General features: G+C 32.4%; 1 protein-coding gene across 1 annotated transcript; it reads right to left on the minus strand.

The window, feature by feature from the left end:
• Nucleotides 1–5608: 5608 nt before the first annotated feature.
• On the minus strand, nucleotides 5609–12079 carry LOC107776917 (cytochrome P450 724B1-like). The gene is made up of 9 exons (XM_075248957.1): nucleotides 11988–12079; nucleotides 8280–8604; nucleotides 8008–8160; nucleotides 7088–7330; nucleotides 6779–6865; nucleotides 6463–6487; nucleotides 6116–6222; nucleotides 5927–6045; nucleotides 5609–5792 (listed from the first exon to the last, which is right to left on the minus strand). The coding sequence occupies exons 1-9, from the start codon at nucleotides 12077–12079 to the stop codon at nucleotides 5693–5695; spliced, it is 1251 nt and encodes a 416-aa protein (XP_075105058.1). The 3' UTR covers nucleotides 5609–5692.
• Between the last annotated feature and the right edge of the window lie 6169 nt (nucleotides 12080–18248).

Here is an 18248-nt window from a genome sequence, read left to right on the forward strand (position 1 = left end):
GTCCATTTTAATTTGGTTGTACCTCGAATATGCATCTAAAAAACTCAAAAGTTCATGTCCTGCAGTTGCATCAATTAACTGATCTATATGCGGTAAAGGGAAAGAATCTTTTGGGCAGGCTTTGTTAAGATCTGTATAATCCACGCAAACCCGCCACTTACCATTTTTCTTAGGTACAACAACTGTGTTTGCTAACCAATTAGGATAATTTACCTCGCGTATTGACCCAATTTTTAATAGTTTTTGGACCTCATCTTGAATCACCTGATTTTTGAAAGCTCCTTGCTTTCTTTTCTTTTGCTTTACTAGTGTGAAGGATGGGTCTTCATTTAGTTTGTGAGTCATCACATCCGATGGTATTCCTGTCATATCAGCATGGGACCAAGAAAAACAATTCACGTTAGCTTTTAAAAATTCAATTAACATACCTCGCATGTCTGAGCTTAAATTGGCTCCAATATAAACCTTCCGTTCAGGCCATTGCTCAAATAATATCACAGCCTCGATCTCTTCAATTGTTGTTTTGATATCTTCATTCTCTTCAGGTTCCTGAATTGTATTAGGTCTCGAGTCTAAATCTGTCTTTTATTGTTCGGTTGAGGTTTGATCCTTGATACCTTCAACTGTTTCCTGTAATTGCTATTTTTCTTTATTTACGGTGCTCGAATCTATTACAGCGTTGATGCTTCTGGCTGTCTGCTGATCCCTACGAATTTGGCAAATTCTCCACGGTGATGGAAATTTAATAACTTGATGTAGAGTTGATGGGACATCATCCATATCATGGATCCAAGGTCTCCCCATGATCATATTGTAAGCCATTTCCATATCTACTACCTGAAATTTAGTTTCTTTAACAACACCTGCAGCAAAAGTTGTTAGAATTACCTCTCCTTTTGTTACCACACTTAAATTGTCGAACTCGGATAGGGTATGCGCCTTAGGTATCATTTTGTCTTCAGCTTGCATTTCACGTAATACCCTTAATAGTGCAATATTCACGGAACTTCCTGGATCAATCAAAACTCGTTTTACATTAGTATCATATACAAGTAAAGATATTACCAGTGCGTCGTTATGTGGGGTCATTACTCCTTCGGTATCTGCATCATCGAAAGAAATACTTTCGTTTTCTAAAACCTGTCGTACCCGTTTACCGTGTGTTATCGTTACTTTAGAAACCTTGTTGGAAGCCGTATAAGTTACACCGTGAATATCTTCACCCCCACTTATAACATTCATGGTTCTCTTGGGTGAAGGGGGCTTTGGTGGCTCCTGCTTATTTTTCATATAGGCTTGCTTACCTTTCTCACTAAATAATTCAGTGAGATACCCTTGTTTCAATAGATGATCTACTTCACTTTGTAAGAATCTACATTCTGAAGTTTTGGGCCCGTGATCATTGTGGAATTCGCACCAATGGTTTGGAATGCGCCTATTTGGATTTGACCGCATCTCTTTTGGCCATCGTACCTTATCTCCCATGCTCCTCAAAACAGCTACGAGCTCGGAGGTAGTGACATTAAAATTATATCCACCGAACCTTGCCTTTAAACTACTGTCATTATCTCGTGACTCTTGTCTGTTTCGGTCATTTCTGAACCTTGATGAAGAACCAGATTCCCTGTTCCTCGATTTTTGATCATATCGTTGACTATGCTGCTTTGACCGTGAGTCTTTCACTGCAGGTCCCATATATGGATCGTACCTATTTTTACCTGATCTTTTTTCGGTTTCTGATCTCCTGGAATTGCTCCTATGTTCCTGACAAAACTGAGGTACGATATCTTCCTCAATTCGAAACTTCGTACTATACCTGTTACAAACGTCATTCCACGTGGTTGCAGGAAACTCTCGAAGGCTTTCTTTAAGTCTTCTCGTGGCTTTTGAGCTTTTGTCATTTAAGTTGCTCGCAAAAGCTATTGCAGCCCAGTTATCAGGTACACGAGGTAAAGTCATTCTTTCACGTTGGAATCTATCAACAAAATCCCTGAGCAACTCGGAGTCCCCTTGCTTGATTTTGAAAATATCCTCCATTCTTTTCTCAACCTTTTGAGCTTCCGAGTGTGCTTTAATAAAAGAATCTGCAAGCTCAGCAAAAGAATTAATAGAATCTTCGGGTAAAAAAGAATACCAGGTTAATGCACCCTTGGTGAGTGTTTCTCCAAATTTCTTGACCAGTACTGATTCAATTTCTTGTTTGGTCAAGTCATTGCCTTTCACGCCTGTTGTAAATGCAGTTACGTGATCACGTGGGACTGTTGTGCCATCATATTTCGAGATGTCAGGCATTTTGAACTTTTTAGGGATTGGAAGGGAGCATCACTTGGTTTCCAAGGTTGTTGTGAGTATTTATCCACATCCACTCCTTTAATTACAGGGGGAACTCCAGGGATTTGCTCGATGCGCTCATTTTGTTCCTTAAGCTGTTTCTGCAAAGTTAATACTAAATTTTGCAAATGAAAATTATTCGAATTACCTGGTTCTCCTTCCTGTGGTTCACTGGGAGTTCCTCCATTTCCAGAATTAACAAGGCCAAAACGAGGATTCTCCAATGTATTATTATTAGGTGTAGGTGTGGGTGGTGCAATAGGTAATCGACTAACTAGAGCCTGAAGAGCTTTGTTAACCCGTGCATAAATTACTTTTTGTAAAGCTTCATCCACCCCTTCAAAATGTTCAGATTGCTCTTGTTGATCAACACGAGATTCAGGAGCAGGAGTGCCTTCACGAGATTGACTTGGTGAATTTTGAGGGGAGGGAACCACGTCAATGTTCTGTAAATCTCCTTGATTTTGATGGATTTGATTTTCATGGTTTCCCAAGGTGTTTTCACTGTTATTGTTGTTTGACATGATGATAACAACGGCTGGAATGTAGCTTAAAAGAGAAGATTATCAGATTCCCGGTAACGGAACCAATTTGTTTAACCAAAAATCTGAGTCTTTGGTCAAAGCTTAGAAATATAGAGAAATTCGGGTTACTGATAATTTGGAGGCGAAAATAATAAAAGACTTTTGAGAATAATAAAGTAATAAGTAATTTTGTATTTCAGTGTAATCTCAATAATATTTCTTGGTCTTACAGATGTTGAGTCCTTCTTCTTTTATAGTTGATTCTTAGGAGAAGATGTAATGCCTTTGTCTTAATGAGGCAATTATGAGCAATAAATGACATTAAAAGAAACGTTACACAATCATTTCTTTTTAATTCAAATTCTCTAACGTATTTGATATTTAATGTTGTATTTAGACTCTTTTACGTCATCAGATTCGTATCTTCAACTTCTTCCGATCTTCGGTCTTTAAATGACTCGAATAGGTACGAGACTCGTACCTATTTGAGTAACGGTCCACACCTATGTTGTTTTCTTCTCCTCATATCTGTTGTCTCCCGTGCCTCTTGGCTATTTATTGCGTTTTGACCTTTTGACCAGTCCATGTGTCATGACACGTCATCTTCAATATTTAGATTCAGTTTTTTCCAATACAGATAGTGTCACATAAAAATAAAGAAATATGTCCCCTAAAGTGCAGCCATGTGAGGAGCAACTTTATTGGACAATTGCCTAATTCAATATCAGTACATATATACAAGGAACACAAAGTGTTATATGGTTTTGATTAGCAGCTTCCTTGCTCTTTCTTTTTCCTTTTTTACTTTCTAAACATACATTGGATGTCAGGTGCGACTGAAAATCCGACCAAGATTGTTGGCATATATAGTTATTAAAGATGAAAAAATTTAGTTAATATTTTTGCAACCTGTACATATTACATTTGTTCCTCATCAATTGTATAATAATTTTCGAAGAAATTTATAACGTTCTATTGAACTATTCCATTCTTTGCCCATAAAAGTTTTCAAATTGAATGCTCAATTTCTTTCGCAATCCACCAATCTTCTTGAACTGAATTTTTTTTAATAGACGTTGTTCTTTCTTCTTAGTGTTACACGTCATTTATTTATTTATTTCCATTTTTTAGTGTTAAAGGTTATTGTTGAGTACTCGTAGAAAATGATGACCAGGGACAATTTTGGTTATCATTGAAGTGGGCATGCTGCACGTGCATTTGTAAAAATTGCAGGGCCGCCCTATTTGGTCGCCCCTATTTAACCTATACCTATTTTTTTTAAAATCTTTTAATTTGTATCCACTTTTTAAACAATTTCAGCTCCCTTTCTCCCCCCTTCTCCTCCTTCATTTTCTTTTTTCTTCTTCTACAACGATGACTTCAACATTGCTCTCTTTGATTAATGAAGCTAAAGCAAATATACTAAGCATATTACTCTCGTTGGCATGGAGGATGACTTCAACGACATAAGATATTAAGTTTTGTACCAGCCAAGCAAATCCATACAACATAGCCACCAGTTTCTATAATTTGATGAAATAAATAACTTGATGCATAGAAATTTGTGAAGAATCTTGTCATTGTTCCATTGTATGATTCTTCTAGTGACCATGGGATGGCACGAAACAAGAACTGTGAAGTAACTTGGGCTGGAAACAGATGAAGTAAAGTAAGTCAGCCTCATCCTTGAAATACTTTTGTACTCCTAAAAGCAAGTGAAAACCTTTTATGAAAAAAGAACCGACATACATATATACATGCTATCGCATAGTTATGGAAGTTACAAAGACAAAAATTTCAGCTCTAGAGCTAAAGTTTTCCAGTTACATCACAAAAATTTCAGCTCTAGAGCTGAAGTTTCCAGTTACAACACAAAAACTTTAGCTTAGAGCTGAAGTTTCCCGGTTACGACACAAAAACTTCAGCTCTAGAGCTGAACTTCAGACCCAGCTACTAGGATGCTGAAGCTTTGCGTGATTGCCTTTGCTACTTCAGCCCCGTGTGCTGAAGTTATGCGAAAAAGCGGGTACGCTTGCAATTTTTTGCAAAGCGGGCACAAGTTAAAATATGACACAAAAAGCGGGTATAGATGCAAATGCCCCCGTGCATTTGGGCTTTGGGACCCAAAGGTTACCACTACAATTGACGTGAAATTAAAAAAAATAGTCAGATTTACAAGTGGTAATTAAAAATAGTCATAATTTCAAAAGTTATTAAAATTTAGTCACTTTTCATGTAAAAATAAATCTGAACGAAAACAGTGTTCAAAATTCAGAAAATATTTTAGCATAATATATTAGAGTTCGAATTTTTTACATGTGAACTTCCAGCATAATATAATAGAGTTTCAACATACTTAATATATTGGAAGTTCGTACACAAGTGCTCCAATCTCCAGTATATTATACTGGAACTTTTCATGTGCTGGAGTTCCAGCATAATATACTGGAAGTTCATAAACATGTGCACCAATCTCCAGTATATTATGTTGGAATTTCCCGTGTTGCAGCAAAATAGTGGTTATTTTTCAATGACTTTACAAACATTGGCTATTCTTCAATTACTAGTTCGAAAACTGACTAGCCCGTATTATTTTCACGACAATTGACGAATAATATTTATTTTGATGGTAAATGAAGTGTCTACCAAAATGACGACGAAAAAGTATATGTAGAAGCAGAATTTTACATAGTCGTAAAAATAATTGCCATAATAAGCTCAACCTTGGTAAATCTGCAGCATCTTTTTGTTATTTAAAATTTGTCAAACAATTACTTCTATTAATCTCATTCTATCACTTTGTCCTTGTTGTCCATCACCTTAAAGAAATAATATCCTCAAAATTTACTTGTTTCTGCTTCCAAAGTCACTAGCAATCCTTTCGGGAATTCCAAATATGGATACAACATTGGATGATCATCTTCTTTCGCTGTCCACCTACACAATTGATAAATATTTTATTAGATAAAATAGAACTTAAGATAAGAACATATCAAAATTTAAATTAACATTGTAACTACATATATATATTTGAACAAATTGAGTCATTTTGCCATCTCTGATTATAATACCTATAATTAATGACAAGATGGTGTAGGAATAAAGCTGCTTCCAATTTAGCAAGTTCCCATCCTGGACATAGCCGCAATCCACCACCAAATGGGATCACCTTCTTGCTTGTGGTTGGATCCTGAAAAAGGGATTTTAATGTATCGTCTGTAAAAAAGTATTACTCGAAAAGTAAAAAAAAAATTACTTACAGCCCATCTCCAAGGATTGAATTCTGATGGATTTTGATGTAGGGATGGATCAAGATGTACAGCGGACAAGATAGGAAGAACTTTCCATCCTGCTGGTATATGATATCCTGCACTTCCATCACATTGATAAAGAAACGAACATTTAGATGACTATGTATATAGTGGATATAATCATCAAATTTAATTTTGAAATGATTATATGTATATATGAATAATGTGAATGATTTAAATTAAAGTAGAAAACTGAGTGTTGGAAGCAATAAGAAATCTTATATGACTTTTTGTTAACAAACCTTTGAATTCTACATCCTTGATAGCTTCCCTGTGAACAAACTTCACCAAGTTGCCACAACGTAGAGTCTCATTAATGACCTAAATTATAATAAGATTTTAGGTGCATTAATCTTGTATAAAATAATTGCAGATCAATAATCTTGATAAATATGTAATTAGAAACCTCATACAAATAATAAATAACTTACTATCATCATCATCATCATATCTTAAACTATATTTATAGTCTAAAAATCCCTAAAATTAAATTTTTTATTTCTTAGCTCTTAATGTAAGTGCGTACTATAAAAGTCCAAGAGACAATCGTTCATATCAATATATAAGCAATTGATTAGTTTTAATTGAAAGACTAGATTTACGAATATTTACCATACTGGTGAATTTCATTTGCTTATAATCTTCCCAGTTTATGGGTTCCCCTTCCTCTTTCTTTCTCCTTAATGCTCGATGTTCATCCTGATCATATGATGCATATATGTTAATATTGGTAGTTATATTATCTTAAAAATTATAAAGGGGTCTTGTTATTTTAAATGGACTTAAAACGAAGAAATGGGGGAGTATTAATTCAAATAAGGTTTTCCTTTACAAATTGACTTTAGGCCATCAATTTTATAAAGCCGCCCTACTAGTAATGTGTTTGAAGATCAAGTTAAAATGAGTTGTGCTTTCTTATACCTTCAAGTAATGGAGAGCTTTTGGTGATTGGGCAAGAAAATAGACGAGTAGGGACAGAAGTCCTGAGGTTGTTTCATAACCAGCCAACAGAATGTCTTGTAAAATGCTTACTTTCTCCACATCAGTTAAGTGTTCTTTGAATAAATTCTCATTAAAAATGGCTAGCTCATTAATCCTCAAATCTTTTCTCTTTTTTCTATCTTTCACTACTTGCTTCAAGGTGGACGAGATCCTCGTACGAGCCTGCGCGGAGAGAATGAATCAATTGTTAAATCCGGAGTGTTTGGTAAGACTGAAGTTATTTTTCAAAAAATTTGACATAACTTTTTGGTGTTTATTTGTTGGAGAGTGAAAATATTTTTTAAAGATTAATAATAAAATTAGCAAGCTTGATAGTATTTTTTGATAAAATATTTGATTTTTTTTTTTTGGTAATTAAAGAACTTTCATTTCTCAGAAATATTTACAAACAATCAAGCTTAATCTGGACATAAGCCCCAGATTTTAGCTTTTCATTTCCCTGGCCTCAGTTCTAACTACTAACTACAAGAAACATTTCATTGTACAAAATTTGAATGTTAAAAATTTACAAAAATGGCCAATTGTTAGTTAAAGCAGAGACATAAAGTTAAGAATTGAAATAATTGTGAAGAAAATAATTTTCGCCCAAAAGTGAGGAAAGTCATTTTTTCCCTTTTGGTAATTTATTTTTTAAACACAAGAAAATAACTTATTTTCCGAAAGATATTTTTCAAATAATAATTTTTGTCATATCAAACACACCAACAACAACAACAACAACAACGACCCAGTATTATCCCACAAGTGGGGTCTGGGGAGGTAATATGTACGCAGACCTTACCCTTACCCCGAAGGGTAGAATATCAAACACACCAAAACATAAAAAACAGTAAGAGCACCTTAAGAGCCTTGGCATAGGATGTCCAAGGAAAGTTTATTGGAATGGACACAAATCCTTTCATGAAAGTCAAGAAATCTTCTAATAATTGCAAAGCTAGTGGCTCTCCAGGTTCCATGTCCAGTACATTCATCAACATCAAATTAAAGCTAAACTGCAAATACAAACTAAATTTGTTCAAAAATATTTATCGTTATCGAAAATTAACAAGTAAATTAATATCAAATAATATTGACCAAAGGTACGTAGTACGATATTATTTTCTTCCTGAACCTGTTTAGCTTCTTTTGATAAGAGAACCACTTGATTTCCTCTCCATGATTCCATTAACGAGCTACATAACTTATCAACACGATCGACAAAATCGGGTTTGCACTTGAATTTATTGATGAGGCCAACTTCAATACTTCGGAATTTTTTGTGAAGATCACCAGTGGCAAGAATCAAAGAGTGTTTGCCAAGAATGTCTCTAACAGATTTAGGGTAGCTGCTTTGGAACAACCTGCCTTCATTCTGAAGGACAAATGTGTTGAACTCTAAGTCACATGAAACAATGGTTGGAGAGCCAAAAAGATTGGATTTGAATACTTTTCCATATCTGAAATAAGCCAAAAAAAAAAAAAAAACATATCTTGAGCACAATTAGAGGTGACAAAATTAATATATTTTTTTGTAACTCGCTCAACTTGTTCAAGTTTTAATGGATTGGATGTTTTTAGACTTGATCCGGTTGAGCCCATAATTGATTCTCAAATTATTGGGTCAAAATAGGAACAATGAAACTGTATAGCCGCTATAAAAATAATAGCCAAAAGATTTATACAATTTGTATTTTTTTTTGTATATAAATATTTTGTATGTTATATACAAAAATTATACAAATTTTATACACTTTTCAGCCACCAAATATAAATAATTTCTTGTGCGGGCTAAAAGTGATTGTAACAAAGAGTATATATAAAGAAAATCTATATATATATATATTAAAGCAAGAAAGTTACCATATATAATTGACATTATGGTTAAGCCAAGTGGCAAGCTAATAAATGTCCATAGTATATGGTAACTTTATTCTATATTTGACTATTTTAGTTTTTTTTTATATATATACGGAATTTAAATTAAAAGATAATTTTGAATTTATAGATAAAGTTCTAAAATTCGAATTTAAATTAAAAATAAAATTTATCTTTTTTTTATCATGTTATCATACTTAATTTGGTTAATGATCATATGCAATCATGTTAGGAACTTTTAATATTTTTATAATTATTTAAATACTACTTCGCCTCTAGCAAAAAAAAAACTACTCCATATAACTATAAAACTCTTTCACATTTAAAATCCTATAAATATAGTTCTTTGAAACACTGTAGCTAGATTTGAATAAAATGAAATTCTTTTAAAATAAATATAATATATAGGGTACACGTCTATGTTTATCTAAATAACAAAAAAAGAGTTTACAAAACCAAATAAAAGTTTACTTACATATATAATAAAGTAAACATACATGCTGGTGAAAGAAACATCACAAAATCAGTCAATATTAAAAAAAAAATTGTTTCTTTTTTCTTATTGAAGAATATTTGTTTAAAGGGTCAATTTGCATAAATGGACATCAAACAAATAACAAAACTTTGGCTATACAATTGCTATCATTAATTTCAATTTAGCACATTCAAGGAATTGAAGGGTATAAGCTGAAACCCCTTCATTTAGCTGTAGTCAAGCCAATATTGCACGGCTGTAATATTTTTTTCGTTGAAGAATATTAGTTTTGAATATAAAAAAGATAATCTGAAAGGTTATGTGAAAGGTTTTTTTTTCAAACTCAACAAGAGATAATCTGGTTTCTAATTGATAGTTTCTATAGCGACTTTTAAGTGTAACAAAGAGTATATATAAAGAAAAAAATGGTATGAAGTGGAATAATTTTTTTTAAAAATATAAACAAATTATTTTGAAAAAACTCTTTACTTTTTTTAATTCAAAGATAATAAAAAGATAAGATATTTTTGAACATTATTAGAGAGTTTTAAAATTATTATTATAGAAGTTACATCGTGGATAAACTCAAAAAACTAAAATCTTATGGAACATTTACATAATATCCGGCCATATTTATTATTTATTTTTTATAGCTAATATAAATAGATGATATACCGACAACACACGATTATACACACATTTTATATGGATTATATATAAATTATACATCATTCAATTTTTTAATTTAAGTGGTCGGGTTAGCACCTATTTAAGCTGATTAGAAAAAGTCAAAAGAAAAATATGAAATAATTTCAACAAAAGACTAAAAATATAATTAAAGTTCATATGTAGACAATTTTTATTAAAACTCATCCTTTTATAGTGCAATAAATTATTTTTTGTAACAAAAGAAATAATGACATAAAAAATAAGATAAAAGAAAATAAATATTGAAAAAAATATTATAATGATCTAAAAACAAGAAATAAAAGATGACAACAAATTTCTTCTTATGTTTCATCTTTGTTGAGTATAAAAAGTTTGAAAGTTAATCTCATTGATTTCAAATATATTTTTTCAACTCAAATACATAGATTATAAGACAAAAATATCTTCAAATATTTTTTTTAATTTACATTATGTGTCATTTTTAAAAAATCACTATTACTAACAAACTGATATGATATTCGAATTTGAATCGGAATGCAATTTGAGTAGTTTGCATTGATCTTAAGCCAAGTATGGTATCGAAAAATAAACCACATGACAACTTTAAGACGGTGTATGCAATGTTTTATAATAATAATCAACTAATTTAACATTTAATGATTCAAAAATAATTTTTTTGTATATATAGGGTATTAAAACTTTAAATTCTGGGGCTAGAGATATCGATAAACTTAAAGTGGAGTCATACTGAAATAAATCCGTCCAAAGAATCATTTAAATTTTTAGATAGCCGATTAAAGTGAATTTTAAATTAAAGATAATATCTTCACTTGCATCATTATAAAGATAATCATTATTATAATATATATAAAGTTTTAGAAATTAAAATTTCAAAATAGAAATAGTTTTTGAAAGATAAAATCATACCAAATAAGAGTTCAAAATTTCAAAATAGAAATATTTTTTGAATATATGCAAGTGATTCTTTGGAAGGTTTAAATATTAAGGTTATTTACATATAATTCAAATAACTCAAATATTTAACATGATTAATGTCAAATATCAAAATGGAGTAAAAAAATTCACTAGCTAAAGAAATATTTTTAGATAGCCAACTAAAATGATTTTAGAATTAAGAATAATATTTTCAATTACATTATTATAAAAATAATGTTTTAGAAACCAAAATTTTAAGAAAAAAATATTTTTTAAGAGATACCACACACCAAATAAGAATTTTAAGTAGTAGTAAAAGAGTTAAGTCTTATCCAAAGAGTCATTCATTGTCTCAATATTTAATTATTTTGCCATAAGTATGAGTTATTATTTTGCTTCCCGACTATTTTTAGGATCCAATGACACCGGCAAGAATGGTATCAAAAAAAAAATAGAAAAAATGGTTAATTTTTTTCATGTAGTTAATATCCAATGATTATCTATATTTATTGAGAAAGTGTAAATTTTAAGATTATTTACATACAATCCAGATAATTTAAATATTTGACATGATTAGTATCCGCGCATCCGCGAGGGTATTAATACTAGTACAAAATTATATTTGGTGTTTCACGATTATGCAAATTTTTGATGAAATTAACCTAATATATAAGGAAAATACAATAGCTTTCACATTCTTTTCCAAAAAGCAAAAAGAAAAAACGAAAAAAAAGGAAAAAAAGAGAGATTGTATACGTGGAGTCTGGAAAGGATAGTGTGTACGCAGTCTTATCCCTACCCTATAAAGGCAGAGAGGTTGTTTCCGAATTAACAACCTAAAGAGAAAGCATAAAATTATGCATAAAAATAAAAATGAATTAGTACCTAGAGCGATGTTCTTGTAAGAAGTTGCCAATGGAGAATGATTTATGAGGTGTAAAGAAGCCAAATGTTTCTCCAACAAAGGGCAAGCCCATGCTCCCACTAGGTAAGCCTTTAGGCTCATGTTTAACAAAGAAGAATTGGTGAAAGATTAAGATAAAAGTTACAATACCAAATAAGAAAGCTAATATCATCATTTGAAGAAGCACAATGATGATATATATTAGCCAAGAATAATTTTAGTACTAACAATTTAATTTTACAGTATGGTGTATCATTTACTGCTATATATATAGAGAGAGCGCCTATCTATCCAATATTGCAATCTAGATAAACCAAATCTGAATGAGAGATTTAATGATTATTTTATCAATATATAATAAATTTATTCATTCAATATTAAATGACTTACCTTTTACAATTTTAGTTGTTCTTTTCTTAGTAATTCACAAAATCTCCTCGGAAAAACTAAGATTTAACAATTTCCCTTTATTTTTAGCTATGGGATATTCGAGGTTCATTTATGCTAATAACTTTCAGAAGCATTGTACTGGGTGATTTGGAACTCTCCGAGAGTCGTTGTGACTTTGGGTATTGTAGACGGATTAGAACTGATGAAGTTGAGAGGGCTATGCGTAAAATAAGAGGGGCAAAGCGATCGGGCCGAATGAAATCTCAGTGGAGTTTTGGAAGAGCACGGGCAAGGCAGCCTTGGAGTGGCTCACTAGATTATTTAATATCATTTTTAGAACGAAGAAGATGCTCGAAGAGTGGAGGTGAAGCATGATAGTTCCTATATACAAGAACAAGGGTGATATCCAAAATTGCAATAATTATCGGGGTATCAAGCTGCTTAGCCATACTATGAAAGTCTGGGAGAGAGTGGTAGAGCTAAGGGTGAGGAAGAGTGTATCTATTTCTGAAAACCGGTTTGGATTTATGTCGGGGTGTTCGACTATAGAAGGCATTGACCTTATTAGGAGATTGATGGAGCAGTATAGAGAGAGAAAGAAGGACTTGCATATGGTGTTCATCGACCGAAACTTAAGGGTAAGTTCTACAAAGTGATAATCAGACCAACGATGTTGTATGGGGCTAAGTGTTGGCCAGTCAAGACCGCTCATATCCAAATGATGAAGGTAGTACAGAGACGAGGATGTTGAGATTGATGTGCGGGCACACCAGGTTAGATAGAATTAGAAATGAGGTTATTCGCGACAAGCTGGGTGTGACCCCTATTGAAGACAAGATGCGGGAAGTGCGACTTAGGTGGTTTGGTCATGTGAGGAGGAGTAGCGCAGACGCCTCGGTGAGGAGGTGTGAGAGGTTGACATTGGAGGGCCTACGGAGAGGTATAGGTAGGCCAAAGAAAAGGTGGGGATAGGTGATTAGGCAAGACATGACGCAACTTCAGCTGACCGAGGACATGACCCTTGATAGGAATGTATGAATGTCGAGGATTAGAGTAGTAGAGTAGGTAGTCTAGAGTGTTTATAACAGTAGTATTGGCATGCAGTCTCCTTTCTTTTGGGCAGTAGGTTTTTATGACTAACCGTTATTTTCTTTTAATGTTGATCACATTACTGTCTTGTTGTTTTTATTCTGCTTTTATATGCCTTTTTAGCACTGTCCGTTCTTGTTTATATTTTCATTAATGTGGTGCTTATACTTTCCTGAGTCGAGGGTCTATTGGAAACAACCTCTCTATCCTCATAAGGTAGGGGTAAGGTTACACACTACTCTTTTCAGACCCCACGATGTAGAATAATAATGGGTATGTTGTTGTTGTTGTTGTTGTTGTTGTTGTTGTTGTTGTTGTTGTTGTTGTTGTTGTTGTTGTTGTTGTATTTATGCTAATAACTTCCTACTCACAATTCAGAAAATCGTTGAAAAAACTAGGCCAAATACATATACAACCCATCCAACTTGGCACCATTTTTTATTTTGATACTTTATCTCTACCTTGTTCCATTTTGGTCCTCCAACTCTATTTTATATGTTTCATTTTGGCCCTCCAACTCTATTTCTTATGTTCCACTTTAACACAAAAGCTGAAACCAGTGCAAAAAATATAGCGCGTGTGTATACACAAATTTGAGGTATAATAAATATTCAATTAAATGTTGCCACCTGTTTTTTTCATCCATGTCAAACGGGTCAATACTAAAATATTTGAACCCGACCATATTTTTTCATCCACTGTTGCCCCATCTTCATTCTCTAAGTTCCAAAGCTTTCATTTGCCGATTTCATACTTGACCCGTTTAGATCGAATAAACTCACAAAAAATATGGTCACGTTCAGGTATTTTAGTACTGACCCGTTTGACATGGATGAAAAAATCAGGTGGTAACATTTAAATGGATATTTATTACACCTTAGATTTGTGTGTATACACGCGCTATATTTTTTGCCTGGTTTCAGCTTTTGTGTTAAAGTGGAACATAAAAAATAAAATTGAAGGGCTAAAATGAAATAAGATAACAATAAAGTGCCAAAACAAAAAATAATGCCAATTTAAATGAATTGTATATGTATTTGGCCAAAAAACTATTTCGCCGCGGTTGGATGTAAGATGTATCATCAATCATGGAAGATTCTACTAGTAATAGTTTTATGACCGGTGACCACTGACTTATCTATATTATATTAAAAGCACGAAGGCCCTTAGCGAAATGTCGTTCGTCTTTTTATCCCTTTAAAAATAGAGTTCATACCGGATATAATAGTCACTTTAATTATTTTTATAATAATTAGAAATAGACTTTATTATTTTCTTACTATTTTAGCAATAATCATTTAATTACTTTCCTAATATACAAGACGTTAAAATTAACTAAAAAATTAGTTATTAAAAATTTTCCTATTTGAACATCCTAGGAAATCCCAACATTAAGGACTAAAATCAACTAAATATCTAGAAATGTATTTGACGTCAACTACAAGAAGAATAAGACAATTAAATTCCAATTGAATTCAGTTCCAAATTACAATTGTGATACATCTTCCTATCAAATTTAAAAGACGAAATTCACGTAATTATTGAATTCTTAATTAGGAAATAGACATAAAGCAAACAGAGGTTAACACTATAAGTACGTTACCCAAAAAAGAACTATATATAAGATTACATTATAATAATTTAAAAATATAATTAATAAAAAGAATTTAAATTTAATATATAGATAAGTGTGCATATACAATATTATTTTCAGATTTATAACATTTGATGATATCATATTTTTAATAGAAAAATTTGTAATAGCTTTAAATAAATTTGATCATCACTAGAACCTAGATGATTACAATACACCGGAGAGGAACTCAAAAAGATTTTGGTGATTTTTTAATTTTGCTATAAATTGGTGAAGTGTTATAAATAGAATTATATTTATGGTGAATGTCTATATTTAGAGAGATTCTAGGGTTCATTACTTGGTGGCTAAGTCACTCTCTCCCTATAAATAGAGGATTTTATTCCATTGTAATTCATCCCAAAATTCAATAAGAATTTCCTCTCTCCCTTTCTCCAATATTGTTCTTCTTCTTTTATTATTTTATAACACGTTAGACTCTAATCAATTGAGTAGAAGCTTTGGGATTGAGCATAATGATCGTCAATTGTTCCATAAATTTTCTTCATGATTAAATTCTGGATTTAAGGTAAGTATTTTACTTTTCTCTTTCAAATTCTTGACATTCTATAATTTTATTTTAAATACAAGCAAAGACGATAAATTTTGATTGCAACTCTAATGGAGTTTGAAAGAAATTATAACCACCCAAAGTGATAAAATTTCTATGCCTTGCCATGATTAAATTCATATATGATTGTGGGCAAAGAATTGAAAAGGTGGCATTCATGCAATTTAAATAAATTAATCAAATATGTGAATAATATAGTAAAGAATTTGGGAACTTTTTGAGGTAAATATTTTTCTTCGTTGAATTAGTTAAATAATATTATCATGTTCAGGGACTTGATTTTTTTCTACTAATTTCTTTTATAACTCAAAATATTCTTTAATAATCATTATGTGATTTAAAAAAAGTTTATATACATTAAAAAAATTACACGCGCAACGCGCGTACACTAAGACTAGTGTTATAGGAAAAATAGCGCACACGTGTAAAAAGGCTTTTTTATTATACACCTATTTATTTCTCGTACACTTTTTTTTTGTTGATATAATTCCTCTTATTTCATTAAATAAGTATTGGTGATATTTCTCGTACACACATTATGAAGTAAGACAATAAGTGACGCCGAAATTTAGCTGAATTCGAAATAATTAATTTAAATTATATAGCATGACTGGTTAAAATATAGTAGTATCATTTGGAGACTTAATTTCCCCAAATTAGGAGGATACGATGAGCAAGCTAATTAATTGATGATTTGATGCAAAAGAATCAGGCACTCATGTTCATTTAAATTTTAAAAGAAAACAGAGATTTTTCTATTAGCTGGTTTCTAATTTTCTATGGTATTTTCCTTGGTACATTTCATTATTTCAAGTTGGAAAACTTTTTTAATTCACACATGGAAGAATGTGATTCAAGTATAAAGAAAAGTTTAGGCAGTTCCTTTAACATGTATTCCATGATTTATTCTTCGTCTATAGTCCTTTTTAATACTTTGAATTAAGTGTAAACGGACTTTTCCCACTTCTTGTTGGAATCGAAAGTTCTCGAAGGGTTTGAGGGTTTGAGGCAGAAAGTTTTGATTTGAGTGGTGTTTGGTATGTTGGACGGATTTAAGGTATTTGGATGGGTTGAGGGGCATTGGGCCTAATTGGCATTTGGGCAGTTTAATATTTTTGGGCCTAATTGTGGTCTACACAATTAGGCCTGCTCAACCGGCCCACTTGTGCCACTGCCTTGTTCAGAATACACAATTTAGTGTACAACACATGCTACACTATATTTTAGGTAGTTTTCCCATACTTTTTTATTTAATTATTTGTTCCATCTTTGTATTCCTTTAATGTACAACTTGGCCACTTGCCAATGCAGGAGGTTACCCTAAAGCTTTTCTTCTGTATATATGTTTAGCATTGTACATTTGAGAAGAACAAGTTTTCTTCATTCATCAAATACACAAGCAGAAAATTACAATTTCGTTTTTCCTTTTTTACATGGTATCAGAGCAGGTTTAATTCTGGTATTTTTCTGCTTTCTCAGTCACAAACCAGCTCCTTTCTTTTCTTCTTTCATCTTCATCTTGTCACTATCTTATATAGGTACTTCACCAGAATCATCCGACACTCTAGCTTCTGCCTCTACTGTCACCACTAATGTTCTTGCACCTGCAGTGACCTTTGCTTCAGGAGCAATTGACTCCACTCACCCTTATTACCTTCATCCTTCTGACTACCCAGGGATGAACCTTGTATCCTCAGTTTTTGATGACAAAGGATATGGAGGTTGGAGAAGGGCAGTTATCATTGCCTTGTCTGCAAAGAACAAGCTGGGATTCATCGATGGTACTCTTATCATCCCTAAGACTGATTCTGCTGTCCAGCAGACATGAGGTAGATGTAATGACATGGTACTTTCATGGCTTCTCAACTCTTTGTCCAAAGAGATAGCTGAAAGTGTGCTTTATTCACAAAGTGCAAAAGATTTGTGGAGTGACCTGGAAGACAGATTTGGACAGGCAAATGGAGCAAAGTTATTCCAATTACAAAAGGAATTAAGTTCAGTAGTGCAAGGTAATTCAAGTGTATCAACTTACTTCACCAAAATCAAAAGCCTATGGGATGAACTAGATGCACTCAATACATTTTCTGTTTGTGTATGTGAGTGTGAGTGTGGTGCAAAAGTCAAAAGCTTAAAAGCACACCAAGATGAAAGACTTTTGCAGTTCCTAATGGGGCTAAATGATATTTTTATTGGGGTAAGGAGTAACATTCTATTGTCATCACCTTTACCCTCCATTGGACAAGCATACTCTTTTGTGATTCAAGACGAGAAGCAAAGGGAGATACATGCTACCCCTGCATACTCAGGGGAATCTGCCTCATTCATTGCTACCAACCAACAAGGAAGTTTCAGAAAATTTAATGAGAACAGGATGCAGAAAACAAGTTTTGAATCTAAGAAGTATTTGGGAATTTGTTCCTATTGCAAAAAACCTGGACATAACATCCAGAAATGCTATAGAATTCATGGGTTTCCAGCTGATTTCAAGTTCATAAGGGAGAAAAGATTTCAAGGAAGTGCCCAGGCAAACAAAGCTTCCTTCTCAAATCAAGAAAATGA

Source organism: Nicotiana tabacum, chromosome 3, assembly GCF_000715075.1.
Source record: "Nicotiana tabacum cultivar K326 chromosome 3, ASM71507v2, whole genome shotgun sequence".
Classification (NCBI taxonomy): Eukaryota; Viridiplantae; Streptophyta; class Magnoliopsida; order Solanales; family Solanaceae; genus Nicotiana; species Nicotiana tabacum.